General features: G+C 28.7%; 1 protein-coding gene and 1 long non-coding RNA gene across 4 annotated transcripts; one reads left to right on the forward strand and one right to left on the reverse strand.

The window, feature by feature from the left end:
- Positions 1-165: 165 nt before the first annotated feature.
- On the reverse strand, positions 166-5,807 carry LOC111041952 (protein inturned). 3 transcript variants are annotated; one of them, XM_022326412.1, is made up of 20 exons: positions 5,696-5,807; positions 5,353-5,498; positions 5,038-5,284; positions 4,780-4,966; positions 4,626-4,711; positions 4,281-4,555; positions 4,125-4,214; positions 3,979-4,056; positions 3,734-3,896; positions 3,633-3,677; positions 3,504-3,563; positions 3,180-3,448; positions 3,017-3,118; positions 2,250-2,338; positions 2,112-2,192; positions 1,871-2,043; positions 1,732-1,793; positions 1,478-1,667; positions 423-523; positions 166-360 (listed from the first exon to the last, which is right to left on the reverse strand). In XM_022326412.1, the coding sequence occupies exons 2-20, from the start codon at positions 5,457-5,459 to the stop codon at positions 246-248; spliced, it is 2,520 nt and encodes an 839-aa protein (XP_022182104.1). In that variant the 5' UTR covers positions 5,460-5,498; positions 5,696-5,807; the 3' UTR covers positions 166-245. The 3 variants fall into 3 exon arrangements, with proteins under 3 accessions (XP_022182104.1, XP_022182102.1, XP_022182101.1); XM_022326410.1 differs by lacking the exon at positions 5,696-5,807 and adding an exon at positions 5,575-5,689; XM_022326409.1 differs by lacking the exon at positions 5,696-5,807 and having other exon boundaries at positions 5,353-5,676.
- Positions 5,808-5,833: 26 nt separating this feature from the next.
- On the forward strand, positions 5,834-10,417 carry LOC111041953. The gene is made up of 3 exons (XR_002605382.1): positions 5,834-5,932; positions 6,259-6,361; positions 10,313-10,417. It is a non-coding gene; the product is annotated as an uncharacterized LOC111041953 (long non-coding RNA).
- Positions 10,418-12,406: the final 1,989 nt, after the last annotated feature.

The raw sequence follows: 12,406 nt of genomic DNA on the forward strand, positions 1-12,406 counted from the left end.
GACGTTTTCAGTTTTCAATCTTTCAATTTTTTTTCCGTATATGTTAATAAAATTGTATTTGTTGGGTCAAAAAGCTTGAAAATTTAATATAAGGTTCCTGATATAATGTTACATTAGCTTTTGAAAAATATTAAACAATTTTTTTATTATCATTTAAAGTTCAAATGTTGACATGATTTACAAATTATTTTATAGTTAAAAATTTAAAACTAATTTAAATATATATTATTTATGTTAATTTGTTTTTATCCAGTTGCATAATTTGTACCCAACTTAAATGCAATTTCAACCATATTTTGAGGTACCCCATCTTCATAACAAACATATAACTCTCGTTTATTTGGTTCTTTGAATAATCTCCTAAAAATATTAATATATTCTTAAATATGTTCTTAAATAATTATCTTAAATAAAATACTCACCCTGTGACCCAGAATGTTATGGTGGATGATTTTTTTGGAGAATCTGTGTTTGATGTAGTTATTTGAAATAAAACTCCTATCTCATTTATTTCATTTTCATCCTAAAACATAATTTGAAATGATTATAATTCTTAACAAACTAGGTGTCCCGCCAGACGTTGCCCTTGCCAAAGATTTAATTTTTTTATAAATATATTTGTAAAAAAATGTATATACCATACACTTTCTTCTAATTATAAATAGTAATATAAAATGTAACGAATGGCATCCATTTAGATAAACAAAAAAAAAGTGTTGGTTCAGGAACAATGGAAAATCATGCGTGAGTTACCCTTAAGCTAACTATAGGAGTTGAAAAAATAAGCTATAAACATTATTCAAGTCTACAGAAATCTAATGATGTATAACTCTTATTGTAAATTTTCCAGTAGTTTTTGAGTAATAATTTTGGATGAACCAACATCCATTTATAGCTAGACTGGACGTCAAAGAATATAAAACATAGTGGCTATGTAGATGTATCTTGGTTTTGCTATACCTTGATTTGTGAGCTAATTCAACTTAGACAATTCACCTGTGGCGGATTAGATATGGCACTGGGTATAAATCGAACATGGTTCAATCAAACTGCTCTCTAAACTTTCCTGATATCTCCAAAAACAATAAGAAATGTTCACAAAATCGGCTAAGTAGTTTTCGAGTACACCTATATGAGCTACAAACATACATTTAACCCTCATATTTGTTTTAAAATATAATTTCTTTCTAACAAACTCAACATATTAATGCAATTTTTACCTCATCTGCTCGAATAATTAATGGTAACCATTTATGTACAAAAAAATAACTTATTTCTCTTCATTATTCTGGTATTATCTTTTTAAGTTGTAACAAATAGCAACTATTTATAAACAAAAAATAATTTACTTGTCTAAAAAACCATCCAGGAAACCACTCAAACACAAATAATTTCATCAACACCGTTTAGGAGATCAGTGACAAACACAAACAGAAGAATTAAGATTTTAATAAATTAATTTTTTTAGCATTTATACCTGATTTGAATCTTCGAATAAATTTCGTATTACAGTAACACTTGAATTAAATTTTTCATCAATATTTTTAAATATGTCTTTGGTTTTTAAATTATGTTCATTATATATTGATGGTGAACATAGCATAACACCAGTGTGACAGTTAATGTCAAGATAACGAAACAGCATACTTAATTTACCTAAACCGAATCTGAAAATTATTTTTATATTTAATTGAATTAATTATTAATCAATCAATAATTTAAACCATTTACTTATTTGGTAATACTGGCAAATTCTTTATAACATCGGTCATATCTATTGACCGTGAGCCATCCTACAATTAAAAAAAAAAAATACTTATTAATATTTTGAGTATTCGGTATTCACTATTAAAAACATTTATAATATTACTGAAACGGTATATTCATCTTCAGAATTATCAGACCACTCAATTGATGAAGCCTTCATCATACGTTCAGCTCGACGACCAAACACTGGACCTTGCACATACATGCTGTCTTCTGTGCTTGGCGCTCCACTACTTGTTAAACTTGTTTCTGAGCATGAATCCAACTGCCTAGAATCTGTTTAAAAATAATTTTGAATAACTGATTCAATATGATGTTTCAATTAATCTGTGTTGTATACTTACCATTAAATGACTGTGAATTTGATGTAATGTCATTTTTGTGTTTTAATATAGAAATTATTTCTGGTTTTTTTAATTGCAAACCTAAAATTTTCATTTATTTATTATAACCTAAATCAAAAATTAAAAATAATATATTACCATTCGACTGCTTATTATTTGCAAGTATGTTTAATCCTGCATTTTTTAATGATTCTGTTTGGTATATTTGCATTATATTGCCTTCAATCCTACAAAATAAATATAAATTATTAGGACATTATGTATATTTATTTATTAAAACCGTTACAACTGGGGGTTACATATTGAAGTTATATTGTTCTAACTCAGATTTAGATTTTTATTATCACTGATGTTTGTAGTCTTATTTTAAAAAAAGTTTGAATTTTCCAATACTTATATGTTGTCAACAATTATGATATTGCTTATTATAAATGTATGACTAATGTTGGAACTCATAGGCTATTAATGTTGTTTTATAGCTTTAAGTCCTAAGGTTTACAATTTAAACCAAATTATATTATTGTCCAAAACTTTAACCCACCATTAATCGCTTACAGTATATTACTATGTAGCATTCCTGAAAATTTCAGAATTCAAAATGGACTCAGTGGTTTATGAACGTATTATATAAGACAAATTGTAATTTAGATGAGGCAAAGTAAAATTTTGTTATTTATTGCCATGGCGTATTATACTGTTATTTAACAATTCTGGCCAAATAGAATTTTGGGGAGTCATTACTCATTAGCTTAGAGTGTACAAGGGTAAAATGTTATTTATTTAGCACATGTCACTAAATGCAAGTTATACGACTGCGTATTTGTAGCAGTTATTTTAACCATAGATAGACTAATGAAGGGGTTGAATGTTATTGCAATACTGTATTATATAGAATTATATAGTACCATTTTTCTGCAACTTCATCAACATTCATATTAAGAACACTTTCTAATGTATCTTCAGCCTCTTCCACATATTCCACATTGGGTCCATCAAATACTTCATTTCTACATCAAAAACAAAAATACAATACAACCTTAAATGTACCAAAACAATAAAAATTTTTACTTTGAACAACAAGGACCAACTTCAAGAAGTGTCGCCATAAGATTATTTCCACGTCCGACTATTAACAAATACCATTTAGCTTTTGGCAGTGTATACACAGAGCCAACAAATGTACTGTTTGATCTAATTGATGAAGGATATACTCTTTGAAATATTATTAAACGTTCTAGATATTCTGAGTTAAGTAGATGAAACAATCCATTTTGTAAGCAAAACATGTGAATATCTAAATGATCTTCATAATTCAAGTGAGACGACAACAAGTATTCCTATGATGAAGTATGATAGTTAAACTAATGCAATTTTAATGTCCTAATGAATTACCTTATAATAAATTGATGTACCAATGATCAAGTACGGTCTTGGTTCCCTGGTGTCTTCACACTAGTTTAGATAAAAAATCACAAAAATAAATATATCTTAAATAATTAACTGTGTATAAAATATACATACTACATAATTCGCCTCAAATTCGTTTAATATATCATCGAGTTCCATCTAAAAATAAATAATAAAAAAGACATATTCAGATATAAAAAAAAGTTTATATTTACTTGAATACTTCTTGGCAAAGGAATACTCTTAGAGGCAGGTAAATATTTTTCAAACTCATGAGAATTTTCTATATTATGAAACATATTGATATCATATAACTCCGAGAAGATAATTGTAAAGTATTTATCTAATGAACAATGATTATCTTCATTTGAAAAGCAACTAAAATACAAAAAAAATTAATGTACTCTATACTTAGTAAAATCAAATGAACTTAAGAGTATGGGTAGATAAAAAAAAATACCTATTTAAATTTTCATAGCAGAAACATAAATTTCTAACTATGTTAGAAGCCATCCAATCAGCATAGGTTAAATTTAATCTAATCAAACATAATTAATTTATAAATATTAAAATATGTTGTGAGTATTCATTTCATTAAGTATTTACTTTGAATCTGGAGCAATAAAAATAAATGTTCCTTGTCCTTCAAACAAAAATATTGAGTGAACTAGCTGATCATCACATATCATTGATATACTATAATATTAAATAATACAAATTAAAACATGTGTTATTGTTGGAATTTTAAATTTTTTGTTATACCTTCTAGTCTGGTTTTTGACGATTTGTGGAACAATATGGCTAATGGTTTGAAAAGCTCCTTTAATTTGATTGAATATAGATGATGGACCAGGGTACATATAAATAGCATTTGAATTTTCAGATTTCAGGTACATGGCAGCCACAGGATATTTAGCAAGTTCCAATACAAATTCATCATTAATAGTCTTCAAAGATAAATAACTTGATAACTGTTGGTTATTGTGTTTGTCAACGCCAACTAAGCTAACAGCCACCCTTTGAACAACTAACATAACCTAATGGTATGATAAATTAGATCATTGAGCTTATTATAATTATTTAGAATTACACTTCATATAACATTACAGTAGTTGGTGGAGTTATGTTTGATAGAATTTGATCCAAAGTTTTAGCCGTGACAATTTCACCATTGATAATTTTAAGCCAATCTCCTATGCATAATATAATATGATAAAATGGTACATTTTTTACTCAAATATGTACCAAATTACAATAATACCTATTTTTATAGATCGCTGGTTATCGACAGGAGTATTTGGAATAATTGATGCTACCATAATACGCGAACCATCTTCAAAAACTGTTGTTGATAAGCCTAATAGCTTTTCGGTCAACGTAGCTCTCCTTCCAAGATTACTATAACTATCATTCTCAACTTCAACAGTGACTTCTCTCACCTCGCCTTCCTATGAATTAAGATATAAAATAATACATACATTCACATATCTTTATTTTATCTAAGAGCTAAGGTTCATACTTGAGTGTCCAAGAAAGTGACTTTATTAGAATTTCCAGTATGTTTAGAACCATCATTTCTGTCTCTGCCTCTTTTCTTGCGCTTCAGAAGCTTAACCAATTTTCCTGCAGTGGTTTTGGTTTTTTTTGGTGCATCATTCGATTCAACAATATTATGTTTGGTATATTTAGTCTGTTTTCGAGGTGAACATTTAACATAAAATAGCTCTCCCTGGTCATTTATTTCATTTTCCCATTCAAAATCCGAACTTGAGTAACAATAAATATCATATAATAGATATTCAATTTTATTTTTATGATAAATATATTTTCTTACACATTAGAGTTGACATCATTACATTCACATGATGAATGGGTTGAAGAACTATCAGTATCACTTAAGTATGTTTTAAACGATTTACCATAAACATTATTTTCATTCATATTTGAAAAAACACAAACGGAGACTTGAACAGTGGTAAACTAAATAATGTAAGAAGATAATATAAATTAAATGAACAATATGTATGTGTTAAATGTGTAACTATGTACATAGTACCTATAATAACTAATAAGTAATGAATAATATTGTGATGAATTCAATGTAGTTAAGAGTAGTTGTCCAATGTCCTAGTTATAACTATAGTAAATAGTAGGTACTATAATCATTTATATTGTACCTGGGATATCCTTGTCAAATATCAATTCTTGATGGCTATTATCAAAGTATTTACTTTCTTGATAGTAGATAAAAAAATATTATTCTTGATATTAAACAATATAATATCATAGAACAATAATATTATAAATGATAATCTTCAGTCAATATGGTAATAGATTAAAGAAACACTTGTCTCAACTACAAGAACACGGGCGATGTATGCATAAATGCATTGACCTATTAAAGTTTTGAACAGGTAAAAAATAGGATAGTGTGTTTAGTGTGTATAAATGTAACGGAGTCTCTGTAGTCTATATTAGGTACCTCATATTACAACTCCATACAGGGCACTTGCCCCCCCCCCCTGGAAAAAAATATTATGAACTTGTAGCTCAATAAATATTACCACAATATTACCTTATTACCAAAATTTTTTATTTTGACCCCCACTAAAATGTTACCTATGGGCGCTCATGACTCCATAGTATATTTCTTGTGTTACAACTGTATACCTAGTCTATGATGTGGATACGACATTCCTACCTTCACTAAACAGTAGATAAACGTACTTTTACTTTTTAGGCCAACATAACGAAGAACAAAACGACGGTTCGCACTTGCACAAAAACTTTCGAGCGACAAAGAAACAACAAAGAAAAGGGAATAGATAATACTTATAACCTATGTAAATATGTTTTTTTATTTTAACAATTATATTAGTATTTAGTTGAGTACTTGTGTTAGCTACGGCACAGAATTTTGTACAATGTCCCCAAGATCTATAAAGATTCAAAATTATCATGAAAAATAATTTTATACGTACCAATATGGTTACTACTTACTTACCGACTCGTCAGTGACGACTGACGGATCCAGGATTTAATTTTTTTTGTGTGTTGGGGGGGGGGGGCATAGTCCAAAACACAAATCTTAAATTCTTATTTTTTTTATTTATTAAATATTATATTTAAATTATAATAATATTGTAAGAAATTAATAACGATCAAGATAATTGTAATTTTCTAGGATTAGATTTTAAAAACATGTCTAATACTTCTTCAGGTTGTACATCAATTTGTTTATGGATGTTAAGCTAACCCGTTTAAATGGTCCCCCCCCCATTGTTGTTCTCAAGTATGTTTTTATGCGTTTTAGCGTTGAGAAAGACCGATCACTTGCAGTTGATGTTGTTACTGGTAATATTGCTAAAATGAGTAAAAGTTGACGAATGTTTGGAAAATACCCATCTTCAGTTTCTTTAAATGCATGTATGGCAGTAAATGTGTTTGTCTTTTTTACAAGTTGTTGAGTCCAATACAGCTGCCCAAAGGCGCAAATAGGAAATTACATTGGTGGGGGCTCAAGCCCTTTAATATATTCAACAAAAATCCCCCCCCCCTTTCACACGTCACACCAAATAAAAATATAACTATTTTTTTTTTTATTAGCTACGAGTATAAAATTATTACTTATTAAGGCACATAATATTATATTTATTATTAACTAGATAATTGGTTACAATATTAAATTGATTCTTCTGTTGGATTTGGCAAAGTCATTTAAAACTGAGACGCTATCAATATTGATGTCTTTTTCAATATTAATTATCCCTAAACTGCTAAATCTTTCTTAGAGAATCGTTGATCACATCCATGTTTTCAACCTCCTCATTGCGGAAAATGACCTTTCACAAGTAGCGGAATTGATTGGCAAAGTTATTGCTACATTAAATAATTTATAATAATTTGGAAAGATTTGTTTGCTATTCAATGAGTTAAGTGATTTTGCAGAACTTCCAAATCAACATTAACTTTCAAGACATTTTTGATAACCATCATTTCTGATCTTAAAGAATCTTTGGAAACACCGAATAAATCCTAAAAGTTATTATTTACAAATTAATTTTCAAAAGTATACGGTAAATAAAAAGTAGATTCANGCTATTCAATGAGTTTAAGTGATTTTGCAGAACTTCCAAATCAACATTAATTTTCAAGACATTTTCGATAACCATCATTTCTGATCTTAAAGAATTTTTGGAAACACCGAATAAATCCTAAACGTTATTATTTACAAATTAATTTTCAAAAGTATACGGTAAATAAAAAGTAGATTCAAACATTCAATAACATTGTTTAGCACAATTTATTAATATAAATACATTATAAATTAATATTAGATTTAGTGTTTATAAAAATAAATACTTCTATGACCGATAAAGTCATGATGCACATTGCACATTTGCACATGACTGTTTTCGAAATATCGCGCGATATTTATGTTCTCAATGTTTCATAAATCAATTAATCTATAATTAAAATGTAAAAAAAAATATATTAACCATATTCTACACTTTTATAGTCATAGTTAGTAATCGAAAACAACATTTGATTATTAATAGGGACATTAAATTTTAATATTAGAGTAAATATTGGGGGGGCTTAGCCCCCCAAGCCCCACTCTATTTGCGCCTATGCAGCTGCCACAATGCAATTTCACCTGTAAATTGTAATTATACATTAATAATTTATTTTAAAAAGTTGTCAGTGATTAATCATAATAATTGTTTTTACCTTTTAATTCGTCTTTGGATCCCGGCAAATCTGTTTCATAAAAAGTGGCACCTTCTGTCCTTCTATAATATGTTCTTCAGATTTATTATGTAAATATACCTAAGGTATCACTGGTATCAGTTGTTGGATTTTAAATAATATTGAACTTTGGTTGTCTAAAAACATGGATTGAATAGATGTTATGAAATTATCCAAAACTGTCTAGTATACCATTATTTTAAAATATTCTTCAGGACTTGAAGTAATGTTGTTTGATCGATTTATTTGTCGTTTGCATATTCGTGGTGTCTTAACTTCAATATTTAAATTTTCGGCTTTTGATACGGCTCGATTAAAAATGTTATTAAATGTTGCATTTTGTTATTTGTTTTTAAGAACATCTAGTACAGTCTGTATGATTTCAATACATTTAGTCAAATCCAAACCAGAGTCTTGTAATTTACGAGATATTGGCAAAGTCGAGGACAATATTTCTACTGCTACTTCGAAGGCCAAATAAATTCAAAAGTCAATTTAATGAAGAAGTCCGTTACATTTTGAATGTATATTTCCATCTGTATTAACTGTCATGTCTTCCAAATAAAAGTAATGTGTTTGGGAGAATTTCTTATGTAATGTATTTGAACGAAACAATATAAAGAATAAGATTGTAAAAATTAAAATAAACACTATTGAATAAATAAAACCAAACTTATGCCAAGGGGGGGGGGCCTTAAATTCGCCACTGCGACTCGTATCAAAGTCCGAGTCTGATACAGGCAAGCATCGCTTGTATATTGCACGTGTAACTTCTTAAACACTCAAAATTGACCCGATATGTATCGATAATCTCCTTATTTATTTCCTTGAAAATCTTAATCTTTATAGATCTTACAATATGCCGCATCCATAAGTTCAATATCAATAAGTTTACCATAATTTAAGATAATATATCTACTTCCTAAATAAATTTCATAATAATATATCGACATATTGTAATGTATACTGATGTTTACCTACAGACGGTATGTCAATGACTTACATAGTTATATCCCTCCAGCTGTATAATTTTCATACCAGCAGATAGTATCCGTTATAATATATCTTCAATAATCACCACAAAATTAATAAAAATTAATAAACACGATTTATTTCGTCACGACTATTGACTATAATACGTTATACGCCTGAACGTAATGGCCAAGTACCAACGCACTTCAACTTAAAAAATGGTGCATTTGAAGAACCTATAAACTCTGGTTTCTCCTTACCAGTTACCTTCAGTTGCTGTTGTAATTTCATCAAGTTAGGTATTCTGTTTGTAGTTACTAGTTTGCTACAGATGCTTTACGTTTATTTTTTATGGTCTCATTGATATTTATTTAATTGGAGAGGTGTACGTATTGAAAATGACAATTGAGGCTGGTTCGTCAAATATTTTATTACCTGATATTCCCCAGTGTATAGGTATACATACGGTGGATATATTTCTGCCAAGTTTAGTGGCTTTGTTGCAATAACACCGGTTAAATTGGTCTAGAAGACTATTTATTGTGCTTAAAGTCTCTAAGGAAAATGTACTTGTAAGGTCAGTTATCGATAGTCCTTAGGAAAGCCCAACATTCTGTACATTTCAAACCCTAATTTTGAATTTGTTCGTGTCTTAACACTTCTAGAGTTTTATATTAAGTTATAGTTTAATCGTTTAGACTAAAAACAATATTATGAGATGCCGGACAAAAAAATGGACTCGCGCGACAGTATAGTGTATAATGGCCTATACGCAGAGTTCCGTGTTCTGAATTGTTTAGATTTAAACACTCCGAATAATATTATGTTTCGGAATCTGAAATAAAAAATGTATCGTATCATCCAAAGAATTCAAAAACTCGAAAACTGATAACAACATATTATATTATATCTATCATCTATGGCAAAAGCCGATCGTCATCACTCGTCGGAGACGATTCACAATTATAATAATTTCATTGAACAAAAGAGAAATGTGTAAGGCAACAATAAACATTTGCTAACATATTTCATTATACTCAAGTAATTTTTATAAAAAATCTCGATTTTTTCAGTTCGGGTTTAGATGAAGAAAGAAGTTCCTCGATATGGCGTCTGCACTCAAGATTATGTCCTTGCAGCTACATATTCCCCGAACAGTCGATATACAAAGAGTATACGTAAGTTTGATAACCTATTCTTTAAGGGCTTACATATTTTACTTTTTAGTCTCAAAATAAAAATTTATTATCATAGACAATTTGCAACCCGGGTAAAGTAGGGGCATATTTTTTGTTCCCGAGCTCGCCACACAAACAAATACGCTTATAGCACAAACGACAACGGAATATCCAGGTCGCAGAATAATAACATATTTATACAATTAAATAGATATATAAATGGTGTTGTACATACTAGTCATACTACACTAGTACAGTACACGGGAGTTCTTATGTCCCGCAAAATTCAACAATTTTTATTTTTAGTTTATATAAATGTTGAGAAATATATGAATATTACTATGCCGTCTGCTTGTGGTCGAACCGCGAATTATAGTGACGCCGTCGTACATCAAACATCAAATTATTTTATAAAGCTGGGAAAGTCGCTCTGCTGATTATGGAATATCTATCGGAAATTAAATAAGGAAATTTTAAATAATCTCGAATAGCTTAAAATGTACCTAACCAATGCACTCAAAATGAATACCTACATAAAATATTAATTATTAATTTCGTGCTCGACAGTATTCAGAGAAAAGATTTAACTGGGAATTTTACAAACTATGGTTGGTATAGTCGATGTACGGTAAATGTGATGCATTGGGCACTGAATACCTTTATGTTAAATCTAAAAAGTAGTAATCCATTTATTTACAATAAGATTTTTATTTAATAACTCATAAAAAAATATGCTTGTGCTTCGAATATTTAAACACCACCTTAATTAATTATTAAAATAATAGGTACTTTATATATTGTTGTATTTTAAATTTTAAAGTTATAAACTATTTTGGTTATCGTCATACCTCATTTCATTATCTTAATTATCAAATCTAAAGCACGGACCTCCTTGATATACAATTTTGTAATATACTATATATCTGTGGTTTTATCATATTGACGTAGTATAAATTATAATGCAATCCGTGGCGATTGTCGAAGTAGTTGCAAAGACGCAAACGATCTAAAATTTCAGTTAGCAAAGCTGCAGACATGAACAAGAAACACGAAGTGATCCGTACGGTTTTTTTTCATAATAAATCTCAATATTTTCAGACTTAAGTTCAGCCTTATATCTGATTTATTCCGCAGTGCACACACAATATCAGAAATTCCGCCGAAGCCCGAAAGCGTCGAAGATTAAAGTAATTAATTTTGGTTTCATACTTTTTTGGTGCTTAAATTTATTTTTTAAATAACAATTTAATTTAATGAAAAATATGCTACCCCAAGCGCACACATATTTTATTTCTGAGAGCAAATTCATAAAATACGAGAGATCAAATAATGTACAAACGCCACTCGTCGTTGTCGATTTTCTGCTCCCTGATGGTAGGGTAATTTTATAATTATAACCTATTTTTAAGTACTTTAAATAGACATTCATTATAAGGTTTAATTTAGAAATACCCGTTATAAGTGATTACCCATAAGACACAATTTTATTTTATAACCTATAATTTTTTTTAAATCCAAAGTTAGCAGTTACAGGACACTATTAATTTAGTGTTATATATATTTCATTTTCCTATTATATATTAAGATTACATTATATTATAGTTGTATCTAAAAAACAGACATCAAATTATTTTATAAAGCTGGGTTAGTCGCTCAGCTGATTATTGAATATCTAAAGGAAATTAAATAAGAAAATTTTAAATTTTAAATATTCTTGAATAGCTTAAAATATAAACAACTAATGCACTCAAAATTAATACATAAAATATTAATTATTAATTTCATGCTCGACAGTTTTCAGAGAAAAGATTTAAATTAAATTTGAAATTTTGGAATTTTACAAACTATATATAGTTGGTATAGTCGGCATACGGTAAATGTGATGCGTTAGGTACTGAATACCTTAATGTTAAATCTAAAAAGTAGTAATCACATTTATTTACAATAAGATTTTTATTTAATAACTCATAAAAAAATATGCTTGTGCTT

Source organism: Myzus persicae, unplaced genomic scaffold (assembly GCF_001856785.1).
Source record: "Myzus persicae strain clone G006 unplaced genomic scaffold, MPER_G0061.0, whole genome shotgun sequence".
In the NCBI taxonomy this organism is placed as follows: Eukaryota; Metazoa; Arthropoda; class Insecta; order Hemiptera; family Aphididae; genus Myzus; species Myzus persicae.

Coding starts and splice junctions, on each gene's coding strand:
- LOC111041952 (XM_022326412.1), bottom strand. CDS start 5,459: ATGAATGAAAATAATGTTTATGGTAAATCGTTTAAAACATACTTAAGT. Junction 3,564..3,632: donor AATTTGAGGCGAATTATGTA/GTATGTATATTT, acceptor TATCTAAACTAG/TGTGAAGACACCAGGGAACC. Junction 3,449..3,503: donor GTACATCAATTTATTATAAG/GTAATTCATTAG, acceptor ACTTCATCATAG/GAATACTTGTTGTCGTCTCA.